The sequence below is a fragment of the Ascaphus truei genome, chromosome 1 (assembly GCF_040206685.1).
Source record: "Ascaphus truei isolate aAscTru1 chromosome 1, aAscTru1.hap1, whole genome shotgun sequence".
NCBI lineage: Eukaryota > Metazoa > Chordata > Amphibia > Anura > Ascaphidae > Ascaphus > Ascaphus truei.
In genome coordinates, this window is record NC_134483.1 from 149,903,470 (window position 1) to 149,919,445 (window position 15,976).

The 15,976-nt window shown below is 41.6% G+C and overlaps 1 protein-coding gene and 1 long non-coding RNA gene across 6 annotated transcripts in view; one reads left to right on the forward strand and one right to left on the reverse strand.

Annotated features, from left to right (window-relative positions):
* LOC142492867 (uncharacterized) overlaps window positions 1–10,761 on the reverse strand; it is a 67,531-nt gene extending 56,770 nt beyond the window's left edge. The window contains exon 1 of the long non-coding RNA XR_012800921.1: window positions 9,466–10,761. This is a non-coding gene — a long non-coding RNA (uncharacterized LOC142492867). The remainder of the gene's footprint in view (window positions 1–9,465) is intronic.
* Window positions 9,833–15,976, forward strand: part of NFIB (nuclear factor I B) — a 455,016-nt gene continuing 448,872 nt past the window's right edge. For 2 of the 5 annotated variants that reach the window (XM_075595945.1, XM_075596019.1), the window contains exon 1: window positions 9,833–10,267. In XM_075595945.1, the coding sequence (XP_075452060.1) occupies window positions 10,172–10,267 (96 nt within the window). In that variant the 5' untranslated portion in view covers window positions 9,833–10,171. The remainder of the gene's footprint in view (window positions 10,268–15,976) is intronic. The other 3 variants (XM_075595955.1, XM_075595992.1, XM_075596001.1) reach the window with 3 other exon arrangements.

Below are 15,976 nucleotides of genomic sequence, written 5' to 3' on the forward strand. Positions count from 1 at the left end.
CCAGGACGAATTTCCCGATGGTGGACCTTATGGTGGTAGCGCCTTTTGTTATCAGCATTCAGCTATATTTATTTATTTATAAAATGTTTTACTAGGAAGTAATACATTGAGAGTTACCTCTCATTTTCAAGTATGTCCTGGGCAAAGCGTTAAGATGACAAATAATACATGGTTACAAATACAGTTACTTAAGTGAACAGGGTATACATTTTATACAAGACATAGCATACACAGTTAGAAATAATGTATATTATATACGTATGTAGAAGTTACAGACCAGGTTAAAATGTGAGACAGCTTTAGTTTTGAAAGAACTTAGACTGGTGGAGGCTGTGAGGGTCTCCGGTAGATTGTTCCAGTTTTGGGGTGCACGGTAAGAGAAGGAGGAGCAGGCGGATACTTTGCTGAACCGTGGGACCATAACAGTCTTTTGGAGTCAGATCTCCGGTGATAGGTGTTGCATGTGGTATGGGTGAGGAGCTTGTTCAGATAGACGGGTAGCTTGCCCAGAAAGTATTTGAAAATAAGACAGGAAAGATTAACTTTGCGCCTAGACTCAGGTGATGACCAATCTAGTTCTTTGAGCATTACGCAGGGATGTGTGTTGTAGTTGCATTGGAGAACAAAACGGCATATTGAATTGTAGAGGGTATCAAGTTTGCTAAGGCGGGTTTGGGGTCCCGAGCCATATACTATGTCCCCATAGTCAATAATTGACATTAGCATCTGCTGTGCGATACGCTTTCTTACCGGCAGACCTAGGTAGGATTTGTTCCTGTAAAGTACACCTAGTTTGGCATAGGTTTTGGATGTCAGGGTATCAATGTGCATCCCGAATGTTAATTAGGAGTCAAACCATATGCCCAAGTATTTGAGACTAGTAACAGGAGTTAGGGTGGTTTAAGTGTTGGTTCTGATCTGGAGCTCAGTCTTTGGAAGCTTTAAAAATTTAGCCTTGGTCCCAAATACCATTGTTACAGTCTTGTCAGTGTTTAAAAACAGTTTATTTTGGGAAATCCAATCTTCGAGTCTCAAAAAGTCAGATTGAATTATGCGTTCAAGGTCGGAGAGGCTAGGGCTGTGTGCATATAAGATTGTGTCATCGGCATACATGTGTATTGAAGCTCTCTTACAAGCTGTAGGAAGATCATTGATGAACACTGAGAACAGTAAGGGCCCCAGAACAGAGCCTTGCGGGACACCACAGGTGATATCCAAGGGGTTGGAGTTAGAGCCTGAGATGGACACATGTTGGGATCTACCTGATAGATAGGAATGAAATAAGGTTAAAGCATGCTTCCCTATTCCAGAACACTGGAGTTTGTTAAGCAAGATAACATGATGAACAGTATCAAAAGCCTTTGCAAAATCTAGGAATATTGCACCAGTGGGTTGTCCCCGTTCCATTCGCTCTAGATTTCATTGCAAACTTTTAGCAGGGTCTTTACCGTGGAGTGTTTGGGGCGAATGCCAGATTGGAATTGGCTGGGGAAATTTGTCTTGGTATAGTAACTGCTTAATTGGGAGTGAACACATTTTACCATGACTTTGGATAGTATTGGGAGAAGAGAGATTGGCCTGTAGTATGAAACAGTGTTTTTGTCCCCACTTTTGAAGATTGGGACAACTCTGGCAGTTTGCCAGGTCTTAGGGATATGGCCTGCAGACAGAAGAGAGTTGACTATGGAAGCAATTAGTTTGGCAATGGCTGGGGCAACAAGTCTTAGGAACTTAGATTGCATTAAGTCAAGTCCACATTGGCTGTTTAATTTGAGTAGTGCTTGTGTAATCTCCTCTTCAGATACTGGGACAAATTGAAAATTGTGAGCAATGTTGGGAGAGGGTGGGGCTATAGGGGTACTCTCAGAATGAGGTTTATGTTTGTGGTTTGGGTTGTGTTTTGCTAATAAGTTAGTAGCACATCCCACAAAGTAATTAGTGAATGAATTTGCAATGTCAGTGGGATTTGTCAGAGTAATGCCGTCCTTAGTGATATTACTTGGTTGTTGATGGCTAGAAGGCTGGAATATATTGTTGATAACTTTCTAGAAGTTTGCTGGGTTTGATGTATTCTGGTGAAGATTGTCAAAGTAATATTGTGCTTTTGCGTGTATTGTTTGCCTTGTGCACATATTCCGCAGGCATCTGTAGTGATTAAGATCCCTTGTAGTGCCAGTTACTTTGTAGCTTTTCCACAAGGCATCCCTGAAATGGCAGAGTGCTATAAGGTCATCTGTAGCCCATGGAAGGTGGCCACCCCGTACTCTTATTCTGCGTAGTGGAGCATGGGTATCACAGAGTTTTAAGAACTCGGATTGGAAATAGTCGAGCGCAGAATCAGGGTTGGGAATTAAGTCGATTCTGTACCAAGGGCAGTTGATAAGGTCTGCCAGAAACTGTAGTGGATTAAAGTTTCTAAATGTTCTAGTGAGGAGAACTTTAGGGCTTGATTGGGGTGGTTTAATTTTCCTTACACAGTACACTATTGAATGGTCACTGAAAATGTCAGGAAGGATGTCAGAGGATTGGATTCTGCTGGGATTTGAGGAGAGAATCCAGCCCAGGAAGCAAGATGAGCTGATGCTTTCTCTGCTAGCTGGTAGGCTCGTTGTAGGCTTTCTTAGAGCCGCTGTACATATGTGAAGTGTGTCCTGTTGGGTATCCCGTCGGTAGATACCCTCAGATGTATATCTACAGGAAGCCATGCTTCTCGCCTGAAGATTAGAAAGTAGGGAGTGAATCCTGTGGAATCGTGGCGGGTGCAGTTATAGACGTGCACCAAGGACTCCACATGTTTACTCCACTCCGTCATGTCAGAACATTTTAGGGTGCCGAGCAGGTCGAGAGGGTCCTGTTGAACCTCTCCGGCAGAGTATCACCTTCTGGTTGGTAAGGCATCGTTCGGGACTTGGTGATATTTAACAGTTACAGTAATTCATGGATTAGTTTACTTTTGAAGTCCCGCCCTTGATCAAAATGCAGCCGATTTGGTAGCTCGTAATGGATGAAGTATTGCTCCCATAAGATCTTGGCCACCATGATGGCCTCTGGTCTTTGGTGGGGATATCTTGGGCATAACGGATGTGGTTGTCAATGATCACTAATACATTGCCGATGCCTTGGGCATCTGGTTCAATACATAGAAAGTAAATGCATACGAGGTCCAGGGGACCCAAGATCTTCAGGTGAGCCATTGAAGCGGCTCTGGTAGGGAGTCTTGCGTTGGATGCACCAGGAGCAGTGGCGGCAGTGGTGTTCCACGCCAAGATGCTCATGTTCATCGTGTAGTGATCTGAGGACCATATGCTGCAGGTTCATGGGTAGAACCAGTTGTCTTCTATCAGGCTAGTTATTGTATTGAACCACCTGATAGAGTAAACCCTAGAGTAAATAGAACAACTCTGCTTACACCCCACATGAGCATTACTGTGGATAAATGCATCAATATTATCAGTACCTATACTACAGTTTCCAGGTACATCAAATGGAATATTCGCAAGCACTGGAATATCTTATCCAATGATGCAAAAATTAGTGAACTCTGCAAAACTTCGCCCCGGCTTTGTTATCGTCGAGGACGCAATTTGGGGGACACTCTCACACAGGTGGACCCGGTGCTAAAATATGCATCAACAACCTCATGGCTAACAAGGAAACCTGGTGTCATTGATGAATTAATTGCCAGTTCATGCAAACTGGCCACACATTTGCAAACCCACATTATGGTAACCAAATCCCAATCAGAAATTATCTTCTGTGAAACACGGTTTGTTGTATAATTTATTAAGTGTCCTTGCGGTCTATACTATATAGGCAAAACTAGCAGGATGCTGAAAGAGAGAATGGCTATCCACAGGTCCACCATTAGGAAGACACTTCAGGACAATAGTACAGATGAGGATCTAACTACTTACCAGTGGCCAGTCATTTCAGGCAATATAGACACAGCCTGGCTACCATGAGGTGAAAGCAATCCTTCAAGCCAACACTTCAGAGCGGGGTAGGGACAGAAATAAATTGCTTCTACAGCTTGAGGTCAAAATGATCTTTGACTTAAAAACTATGGCACCCCATGGCTTGAATGAGGACTTCAAACTAGGCTGCTTTATATAATCTGTATCAGTCCAGTACATGTTCATGTGCTTTTTTTGTGTGCTCCCACTTCATTGACCAGTATTGTGCTTATGGACAACATGAGACATTTATTTAACACCTTTATTAGTCCCCTCCAAATAGAGACTATAGTATGCTCCCACTTTTAAGACCAGCAATTTATATTATGGTTCTTTGGGGCTATCCCTTACTTCGACCACCGTCAAAGCAGTCTTGTCTGTGTTTTTCATTCCATAGTGCTCACATGTTTCCCTTCCCCTCCCTCCACCCTCTTCACTTGCACTTCCCCTGTGTTTTCCCATCGCATCATAATACCGCAGCCCCTGCAATAGTGGCCGGGCTACAGCGCCCCACACATGCGCACTGGTTTCATCACCATGGCTACAACAGACGCTGATACAGCCGGGAGCAGGAGGACCAGCTGATATACTCCGACAAATGGATCGCTGCGTCACATGACATCACTCTGAGTACCGCATCTCTCGCTACACAGCACTTCGCATGCGCATCAGTTTTGCCAATATGAGGGGTTACCATGGCAACTATAGACGCTATAGCAGCCGGAAGCAGATCAGCTGACACTCCCCTACAACAGACTCCCGCATCACGTGGCGTCACTCGCAATCAAGCCCTCAGCTTCACCACTGAGCCGCAATAGCTGCACCGGTTCACATGCTTTGCGTTTTTTAATTGTTTAATTGATGTGTTTGTTGTGCAGTGGATTCTGGGTATATATGTGTGTCTTTGTCACTAGGGTCTCAGCACTCCCTTGAGAAAGGTCCTGTTTGTAGGACTGAAACTTTGGGCTTTTGTGCCACTTACCTGTAATATATTTTGGTATCCTCTTACCTTGTTTGCGGTCTCATTCTTACTGGAAAGCCTGCTGCAAACTCTGCCCGGCGAGAATATTTTTGTCTATCTTACTACTATGGGACAAGCACCAGCAATCACTAGCATGTACGTGAGTGCCATCCGTTTATATATATATAGATGTAGCCAGGTCTCCCTCTTACCTTCAGGCTGTGTGAGGGGGACGGCTGTGTGGTTGCTGCAGGGAGATTGTGAGCTAGTGAGCAGGCCTCAGGGGCTGCAGACCACATGTTCCCATGCAACCAATAGGGCTGCTGCATTTATAACCATTAGAACAGTGATGACCGTTAGGGCATTTGGTCAGTCAGGAGCAGGACAGCAAAGGGATAGGTAAGATCCAGGGAGAAGTGCTCTGCTGGACTAGGCCAGAGTATCCCCCTTTCAGGTCCCAGCTAGACCCCAACCATCTCTAGCTTGTGGTGCTATAGGGAATGCCCCTTCAGATAGGGACGCGTCCTTTAGCCTGTTAGTGCTAGTACCCTTATACTGGTGACAGACGCACCCAGTGTGTGTGGCCTGCATCAGGGACTAGGCCCTCATCTCAGAGACTATCTAAAGGTGGGACGCTCCGGCTGGAGGCCACCCCACGCGGAGGCAGATATTCGGTGGAACAGACCGTTACTTGGCCTTACTCAGCGACCCCTGGGGTTGGCACTCCGGGCAGGTATTTTCCACAAGTGCACAAACACATTGTGAGGCAGCGCTGTCTCACACTTGGGGCGGATAGGCCTTCGTGGCCTGGACACTGGGACACTGGTGCCCCTGCACCCAAGTACTGTGGGGAATACACAGTGGGTCCGTATAAGCTATACTGTATATGTTTATTGTGTGTTCATGTTATTTGTTTAGTACCTTCCAGTAAATACTGTTAGCCATACTTTGTGTGTGTATTACTGGTTATATTGTCTTGGGAGGGGCCATCCTACTACATACGGATCCCTCTCAGGTGGAGGCACTGTTAGTAAATATTGATAAACACACCCCAGGCTCCCCGTGGCGGAGGATCAGGCCTCCTATTTGCCGCGCAGGGATTAGCAGCACACATAGTCCCCCTGACACCAGGGGGCTACACATATATTTATATATATATATTTGTGTATATTTATATATATATTTGTATATATATATATACACACACACACACAAGAACGCTGGAGAAGGAGGGATAGGTGGAGAGAATTGTTGACATCATAAGGTATTACATTAAAGATATGGTGGAAAGAGAGAAGGGGGGAGGAGTGGGTGAGCATAGAGGGAAGAGTGGGGAGAGAGAAGTAGGGGATAGGGGAGGAGAGAGAGAAGGTGAGAAAGAGACAATTAAGGAGGGAGGACAGAGAAGGAGGAAGAGCGAGAGATAGAGAGGAGGAGGAATAGAGAAAGAAGGTAGTAAAAAGACAATTAAGGAGGAGTAGAGAGAGAAGGAGGGAGGAGAGAGAAAAGGGGAAGTAGGGAGAGAGAGGAGGGGGACTAAAAATAGAAGGTGAGGAGAGAGAGAGAGAGAGAGAGAGAGAGAGAGAGAAGGTGGAGGGGAGAGAGGGAGGGGGAGAGAAGGATAAGGTGGGGAAAATAACAAAAAGGCAAACCCATCATTATTTATGGGATTTTATTAAATTAGATAATAATAAGCATATTTATCAAGGCAGCATCATGGGTCCTTAAACATCTCCAATATATAAACCTGCGAATAGGATGTCAAATTAATCCACAAATCATAGCAAACCTGTACCTGAATCTTTTAGTCAAGGGTATCTATATGTTACCCAATTTTAAGTAGAAATATATACCTTGGGGTACCTGCAGATAAGGTGAACTAAGTAGAATAATGTCCCTGCTTACCCCTGATATGATTACTCCATCACTTCCTCTGTAACCAGTTAGGTGATTCCCTTGCTGAATCACAGCTGATTCTGTCTCTCACACACAAAATCATATTTCAGGCTGTTGAGACTTTTCCTTGGTGAATTCCTTACAAACATTGTAAAGGTTTCAATCTCTGGAAATGCAATAATTGGCAAATTTTGCAAAATGTAAGAGGTTATGGAAAACATTTCCACATCTCTAGCAATGAATACAAACCATGATCCACATCTAAATATCTGTGTTTCGTGTACAGAGGAATCATTTGGGGAAATGGGAACAAATCTTCAGATATTTTATACTTATAGTTCTCCAGCTTTCTTGTGGTTAGAGCTGTCCTTATTTGATTGCTCATAACATTCCATAATTTCGCTCCAAATTTTATTCCCACTTCAAGATCATAAATAAGGAGTGGCTCAGTGTGTAAAGAGATTGACTTTCACACTTAAAAATTACACTGCCTTTGAATCAGGGATACCTGGTTCATTTCTAGGTGTTGGTTCCTTGTAAACTTGGGCAAGTAACTTTATCTCCCTGTGCCTCGGGCACCAAAATCATAGATTGTAAACTCATCTTGGCAGGGTCTGTGTCTCTAAAAATCCTAGGTGCTGCATACTGCAGACTAAACTGAAATTGTGAATCGCTTTGAGTCCCATTGGGAGAAAAGTGCTTTATGAAATAAAGTCGTTATTATTATTATTAATAAATACATAAAACCACAGATATGCGCTCAGGTAACCCTGTGAATAGAGATGGGCGAATCCACCCAAATCCATTTCCCAGATTTTCTCGCATTTTCCCCCAAAACCCGATTTGCAGTGTAATATCCGCAAACGGATTTGGTCGGTTTTAATCTGCATTCTGCATCTGCAAAATCGCCATTGGATACAGTCCGTTGACCGAGTTATAGAATCTAATCCGCGGATTCAGCAATCCATGCCGGATTCTTAAGAATCCGGCAATGGGCTACGGAATCCACGGAGTGTATTGGTATTAACAATTACAAATCTGTAAACCGCAAATCAGTCCGATCCGCTTCGGATCCAAAATTGCCCCCAAAATTCGCCAATCTCTACCTATGACTACAAGCTTGTTGATTTTATTATCATAAATAAATTTCTAATCACAAATGATTTGTCAATAACCAGAGAAAACACATTTGCTGTTGTGTCAACAATTTGAATGATCTGTTCAAATATAGTAAATATTTTTTTTTTTTTTAAATCTTACTGCCACCTACAATAATGCTCTTGCCACATACTGTACAATGAAAACAGTACGTCTTTCCTGGAGTCTGTTGCATACAGGACCAGAACAAATGATGATGTGAGAGTATGTCAATTTGTTGTAGCAGCAAAGATGGTTGTTTTGAAAAAGTTGCTGCCATTTTATTTATAACATGTTTTACCAGGAAGTAATACATTGAGAGTTACCTCCCATTTTCAAGTATGTCCTGGGCACAGAGTTATTTATTGTTATATTCCTATTCCTTTTTACAGGGGATTACTTGTCATTGAAGCATCCTCATTTCATGAATCATAACAGAGAAAAAACATGCTCACAAGGAGGTAATCAACTGCAGTGACTTTAGGAGAGTAAAGTGTGCCTCCTCCATCTAAGCGCGTGTGCAACACCATCAGATTGAATGTAAGAGTAATACCAACTTGATTTCCTTTTCCCTGACACACTGTATGTGACATATCTCATTTCCTGAAAACATATTCTAAGACATTTCACATGTGTTGTGGGTTATGCATGAACGTTTAAGACCAGATCTGTTCCATACTCTCAATTTTATTTAAATTCCGAACAATTTTTATTTGAAGTGATAGAAATCTGTACATAGGCATTATGTCATATGTGTAATATCAAAGAAAGAAAGAGTCAGAGCACATTTCACTAGGCCAGCTGTAATACTGTGATCTATTTCTGATTAGAACTGTGCCTAAAAGAACCCCTTAGAAAGTAATTTAATACACATACCCTGCAAATGTATACTTACGTTTTAACCGGTTGACTGGTTAAAAAAATAAAATAAAAAAGGTAATGGCAATGCATTGGTGAACCATGTGTTTCAGCCCACAGCAGTTACATGGTTAAAATAACTACTTGTAGAACTGAAGCTACCCAGCCTGTTGTTTTTCATTAAACGAAGATTCAAATTTAGAACCACAACATCTTTAAAAAAAAAAAAAAAGAATAATTCAGAAACTTTCACAGCACACGTGTAAATTAAGTTGCTTTATATAATCCATACATAGTGATATAATATCAATCTAGCAGGTGTACACGTCTTGTCACAGAATATTAGAATAATACACACAAAAATCAGAAAAAAAATAATGCTTATTATGTATTCCAAATGGCTGATCAAACCTTCCCATTCCAGATGCTTTGCAATGCACCGCAGGTGCCTCTGGCAAGAAAGTGGTTAAACACAACAAGCGTGCACGTGAGTCACAAATACTTTACAGCTATGCTTTCACATTAGGATATCTTCCACTCCTTTTCTCTACAAAGATGTATTAGAAAGCGAGAGGCATTTCCACAAAGATTTTCTTTTTCAACACACTAGTGGCTTAGCAATTGGAAAATTTGTCAAGCAGAGAACACATTTTTACGTACCGGGTCTCTCCTGTACAGTTCACAAGTGTTCCCTCTATGTTGACTTTTTAAATGGTGACTGCAAAGAGTTACATTGCTTCCATATGTCCATGCTGCTTAAATAGAGCTTGTAGCCTTTGGCAACTTTAGCTGCATCCAGCTGCAGCCACTACCTGTGTGTTCCACTGTGTGTGTGTGTGTGTGTGTGTGTGTGTGTCTGTAAGAAGCAATGACATCTGAACCATGCCCCTATTGTGTTAATGGAACTGTTATGTCTTTGTTGGGGGTGGGAGATATTAATGCTGAGCAATTATAGCTCTCAGAATTCACCCCCTTCCCTCTCCTGTCTCTCTTGTTTGCCCACTTCCCCTCTTTATCTACTCAGTGCGGACCATGGACCACGTCAAACAATATTCAACAGATGGGAATGCAAATAAACTTTGGTCCACATAGTCAGGCAAAGAAGTCAGACGCCCACTTGCAAGATACTTAATTCTGTTGCACATGATACATAAAGAGCGCATGTTAGTTTCACCAATCCCTTCAGACAAGAAAAAAAAAAGAAAGAACTGATCCTTGTCCTTATATCTGTGAGGTTGGAGTTCTTGCTAATAAAGGAGCTTTTCCCATGATGCAGTCTGATAAGGATTGGCCTACATGTAGCCTAGCAAGCCACTGCTGATGGTTTCTTGATTAGGTGTCTTATCTCCCCATTGAGCTCCATCTGATGAAGGTTGCTGACAGCGTAATGGCTGGGAAAGCATCGGACAGCTCCATAAAATGGCAACTATGTTATGACATGTCAGCCAGGACCTGGTGGATGGTAAGTTGGCACGATAACATTTTTTTCTTCCTCCTTTAGGTTTTTTCCTCCCTTGAACTCCTCCTTCATTGTTACAATGCACGTGTTATAAAGTTCTCCGTCTGTGCAAAGTCCCAGGCTCAAGTTCAGCGGAGGTGATGGCAGCATGTTAGCTAGGATTTCTCTCTTCTATTGTTGATTGGGGCTTTGGCCTTCTTTTGAAAAAGACAGCGAGGGCAGTGTGAGTTTGTCTTTTTCCCCCTGAGGAACAGGGAAATGCTAATTTTATAGAGCGCGCCAAGTTGAATAGTGTGTGAGACCAGCAGTGGAAGCAGTCACAGGCAAAATAAGCAGCGATGTCATCACACTGTTGGCTCATTGTTCTTAAGTTGGTCTTAAAACAGAGCAATCTGCTCCTTTATTCGGTTTTCATCTGAATAATTATGTAAAAAGTGCATTGTGTCACGTTGTATGCAGCTTCCTAATCAGTATGCGATTGTTCCCTATGCTTCCCTTTAATTTGGAGTCCTCCTTCCTTACAGTGAATACACTAATTGGAGCAACCACCGATTAATATTCCGCCTGGCATAATTAAATTTAGTTAATGAGGCTATACATATTCCGTCCCTTCTCCTCTCTTTGTTTTGTAGAGCGTGGCTTTTTGTTCATATTTATGCAGCTGCGATAGGGAGGGTGGATCTTCAGACCACCTTTAATGTCACCGGTGAAGGAAGGCTACTCAAAAGTTTCTGTGCTGGAGATAGTGGGACCAGTAACAAATGTTTGGAGAGAGAAAAGCCTTTCTTCCTCTCACCAGTGCTACATGAGATTTTTTTCCTCTTCACATACTGATTTTGTTGTGTACAGACAATGGTCTCTTGTATGGAACAGCGATGCTATGAATGGGGGAACTTCTGACTGACATTCCATTATGAATATTAATTTCATTCTTGGGTTGCTTTGTCTGACAGTATTTTTTTTTTATCCCTTTCATTCCATACTTGATTGCCTTTGCTTGTTTTTCTGGATAATTATTATGCTTACTGCATAGAGTATTATTTTTTTCACAATTAGTACAGTTACAATACAATAGGCACTTTCTTCTTGGCTGGCTGGGATGGGAAACACCAGTGGACAGTGAGTCCTAGTGTCTGGACAGACGGCAGCTTTCTCATTATGACTGCTGTCTTCCCACTCAACATTGCAAAGGATTTTTTTTATTATTATTATTATTTTTACTACTTTATCAAGGTGGATGATGCCGATAAAACCCTTCTGACGCTTCCTGTGTAAAAATAGGGGAGTATTGATTTCACATTTTTTTCTAGAACTACTTCTACTTTGTGCTTTAATGAATAGTCTCTTTCCTGTAGAATGCAGATAATGCGTCATTCAAATGGCAAGGAACAAACAAATGACTTAAACTTACTTGAACAATGCTCAGTCACTTGTAAAATGTAGCATGTAATTGAGAAAAACGCACTAACTTTCAGTTATCAACGTAATGTTATGGTACTTGAGTAAAGAGTATTGAAATCTCAATGTGTACATACAATAGGATCTTATCTTTGCGGCTTTCACAGAACTTTTTACTCTGCTAATACTTCTGTAAATACAATGTGTGGAATGGCAGAATAAACAGAAATGAATATGATGTGTTGTTATTAAATGGTAGTAATTTAATTGGGGCTTTTGTTATGAAGTTTGTATAATAGAACTGTATTCTGCATATCATTTGTATCAAGAAAAAAAAAATACATGTGTAATCATTCGAATATGATACTCTTGTAAAAATGTATATGGCAAGTAAAAATATGTGTATCTTAGTTACTGTGTGCGTGCAATAGTTCTGGTGAAGACATAGGTGACTATTGTCAACTATCGTCATCAATGTGTATGTTAAAGATGTCTGTATTTGGTACATGGTTGTACTTACTCATTCTACAACAATAATTTATAATGTATATGTGTAACAGTATTTTCAGGCAACATGTTGGAAAGAGGTTGTATTTAACGCCACATTACGTTGAAGTAAAGAAATCCAGCAAGTTTATTTTGTTTTCTGTGCCTTGTGTTTATTTTAATTAAAGGCGAATCAGTGACATGTTTCATGGAGATCTGTAATGTGGAAAACCTTCTATTTTATCCCTTGAGTTGCAAAACTATTCAAAAACAAACTGAGCAGAAATATTAGTAACATGTAGGTGGAATGTACCATGAGTCACAGAAACAACATGTGTTTTTTTACTTTTTTGCAAAACCACATTATCGTCTTCCTAAGAGTGGTGCTAAAACTTTTTTTTGTGCCACATTGCTATGTAGTTATGTTTGAAAAACTAAGTTAGGTGGTGGACAGCACGCTACATCAATAACATCTTTGCATTAGAATAAATCTATTAAACCTGTCACTTATTAGTTTAACAAAAAGAAGTAAAATGCATGGTTTCAATTTGAAGACAAATTCTGGGGCATTGGTAAATAACTCTTCTTGTGTCAATAATGGAATAAAGTTTCAATGCTCCACTTGGGTTCAGTTTTGGATTTGATGTAAATCACTGTGATGTGTTGCAAATTGTCATATTTCTATTTAACTTCCCTGCCAGAACTTATTTGTTCTAGATTTATTGCACCTGTATTTTTATAGGAATATATCAAAGCATCACTGTGTTTGCTCAGCATGCAAAACATTGTAAATATACTGTATACAGATACCTCTACATCTATATATATATGTATATATGTAACAAATAAATAGTAGCACTCCACTAAAAAGTTCGTAACTGCCTGGATGCAATACTGCACAAATATTGGTAGGTAGAAGGGGGAAAACAGCACACCCGGTCTTGTATCAAAGAAGATGACAAATATTTAATAATGTGTAATAACATTTCATACAATCAGATTTTTTTTTGTTAGTATAGCAAATGCTGCATCTTGATAGAGATTGAATTGAAATAAGGGAACGTGTACCTGTGCACTTTGGCAATTGTATAGTGTATTTTTACAAATTGGATTCAATTGTTACAATGTTCACCTGTTTGTGATGGCAAGTGTTTAATATTGTCAGAAATCGGAAAGATTGGTGAATGTGTAAGTTTGTTTGTTATATGCTGTCAGGGTACGTGCCTCTAATAATTATCCATCCCATAAATAATAGTAAACAAAACTACTAGAACATTGTAACCTCAACTTTAAATGTAAAGTTACGACCTAAATAACACACGATATTCCCTTCCAATGTTGCTGTACTGTATGTACAATAGTATTGGCATGCTTGTAATAATAGATAATATTCGCATTGTATTACTAAAATAAACAATATACAATTATTTGAATACAAAACTTTTATTAGATAGTCAGACATATTTAACTGAGGAATATACATTCATTTCAGTGGTAAAATCCCAATATAGTGTTAAACGACAATGCCTGTCTTGAGGAGATTAAACTATACAATCACCGAAACACAATCACTCAAATGTTATTTACAACTAAAATGACAATAAGGAAATAATTACGATTGCCTGTTGATTTGTGAATATGAATTGTTATTTTCTTCTTTATAAAAAAGGATTAAAAAACTTGCTTGTGACAAAATAATATATATTTACCAACTTTGATCTGTCTAGTTTTACTTTCTTTGCATGTGTTTCTTGAACAGAACAGTTTAACTTCTTTGGTGCTAGATGGGCCATCACTAAATAAAATATATATATATATATATATATATATATATATATATATATATATATATATATATATACACACACACACACAAATCACCCACACAAATCACCCACAAATCACCCAAAAATGTACTCGCCGAACCAAAAAATGTACTCGCCACCTAGCCCCGCCCCACACCCTGCCCCACTTTTTAAAAATAGAATAAATTCCTAATAAGAATTGTGAGAGTGTGACTAGTGTGGGTGGGTGACTGGGTGGGTCACGGTGGGCGACTGACTGGGTGACTGGTTGGGTGACTGGGTGGGTGGGTGACTGACTGGGTGGGTCACTGACTGGGTGGGTGACTGACTAACCGCCCTTAAGTACACCTAGTAGAGGGCATCACGTCTGTCCCATGATTGGACATGCTCAGGCCTGATGTCACTGCCTCCCCCTGTCACTCAAGTGCAGCACCAGTGAGTGGGGAAAACCCATATTAACTACTGGCAGGCCTGCTTTACCAGGGCTTACTGCCAGGAGTAGGGCAGGTTAGTAGCCATAAGTGGCATGGCTATATCCTCCCTCTGGTGGAATCCCAACGACCCCGCTTGGGCCTTAAATTTTCGGGTTCCATCCTTAAAGGTAGCCTGAACATAACAGAAAAACATTTCACACAACGATTATCACATATTATATGCATGATAACATTTTCTGTACCACAGTACATAACAGCTTTATTTGAATATACCCATCAAATAGCTGCTTTACCAGAAACATGGGACCCTCCCAACATGGAGAACCTCATCAGCAACAGTACCCTGGGTCTGGTTTACGTACTAGAGCCCCAGTATCATCAGGTACCGTGATAGAGTACACCTTCTTAGGGTGCCGTTCAGACACGTATTCCACCCGGTCCATGTACACTGACCTCCCCACTTTCCAGACCCTCACTAAATAGGCTACCCTTTCCTCCACATTATGAAAGTTGCTCCTACTGTGTTCTATAACAGCGGTGCGCAAACGGGGGGGGGCGGGAGAATTTGAAGGGGGGCGTGGGCTGTTAGAGGCCCTGCGCTCTTCCCCCAGGCATTTAATTTAATGCCGGGGGAGGCGTGAGGCCTCTGTAACCTCATTTACCTACTGACAGCCGGGTCTTCGGCGACGCATCGCCATGGCAACGCGCATCAAATGAAGCGGTGGGGTCGCGTGACATGACCTGCAACGTCATTTGAAGCCGTGCTATTGGGGGAGGGAGGGCCAGGAAGGGGGCCGCAGCTGAAAAAGTTTGTGCAGCGCTGTTCTATAACATAGACCCTAACAGTCTCTCCCGATTCTCATTAATCTCCCTCATCAACGGTTCCAGGACATAAGGATACTCGAACCCATGTGAATGACGAAACTTTTGTACTACATGCCGCTCAGCTCTGCTGATTTTAGTTAACCTGCGGCCTTCAGCCTGGCCTGGCTGAACCCAGAACAACGGTTCCTGCACTGGGGATTCGTAATCATCTAAGGCCATTCCCTTGAGCTGCACTATGCCCAACCTTATCTCTTGCACTGTGCGTCTCATGGCCTCTGCGGCCTCCTCAGGGCTGAACATTAGTACCACCCACCAATGATATATTATATCCTCTGTTTCTAACAGAAAACAGGTGCGGTCCATGTACGGCACATACACTTGAAACTGAGGGACCCACCAGGGAAGTGTTGAAGCTGGCTTTGCTGAGGTAGACCCAGCCCAGGAGGTGGGGGTGGAAAATCCAGACGTGTCTGACATTACGGACATCGCATACTGACTAACCCCACTGGTCACACTACACACATCCTCATTATCACTTTCATAATTCTCATCCCCAAAGTTCCAATCCCGGTAGTCCTGTGAAGGCATAGCTGGCTTTAGAAGGGCCCATGCCTCCGTCTGGGGTTCTTTGAACAAGAAGGGCAGGATAGTATCCGGGAGGTGGTACTGGTCGCGGGAGTAGGGACTTCAGGCCACACCGGAGGCATAGCTTTCTTACGTGCTAGGCGCTACCTTAATGACTGCATAAAGGCAGCTCCTTTTAC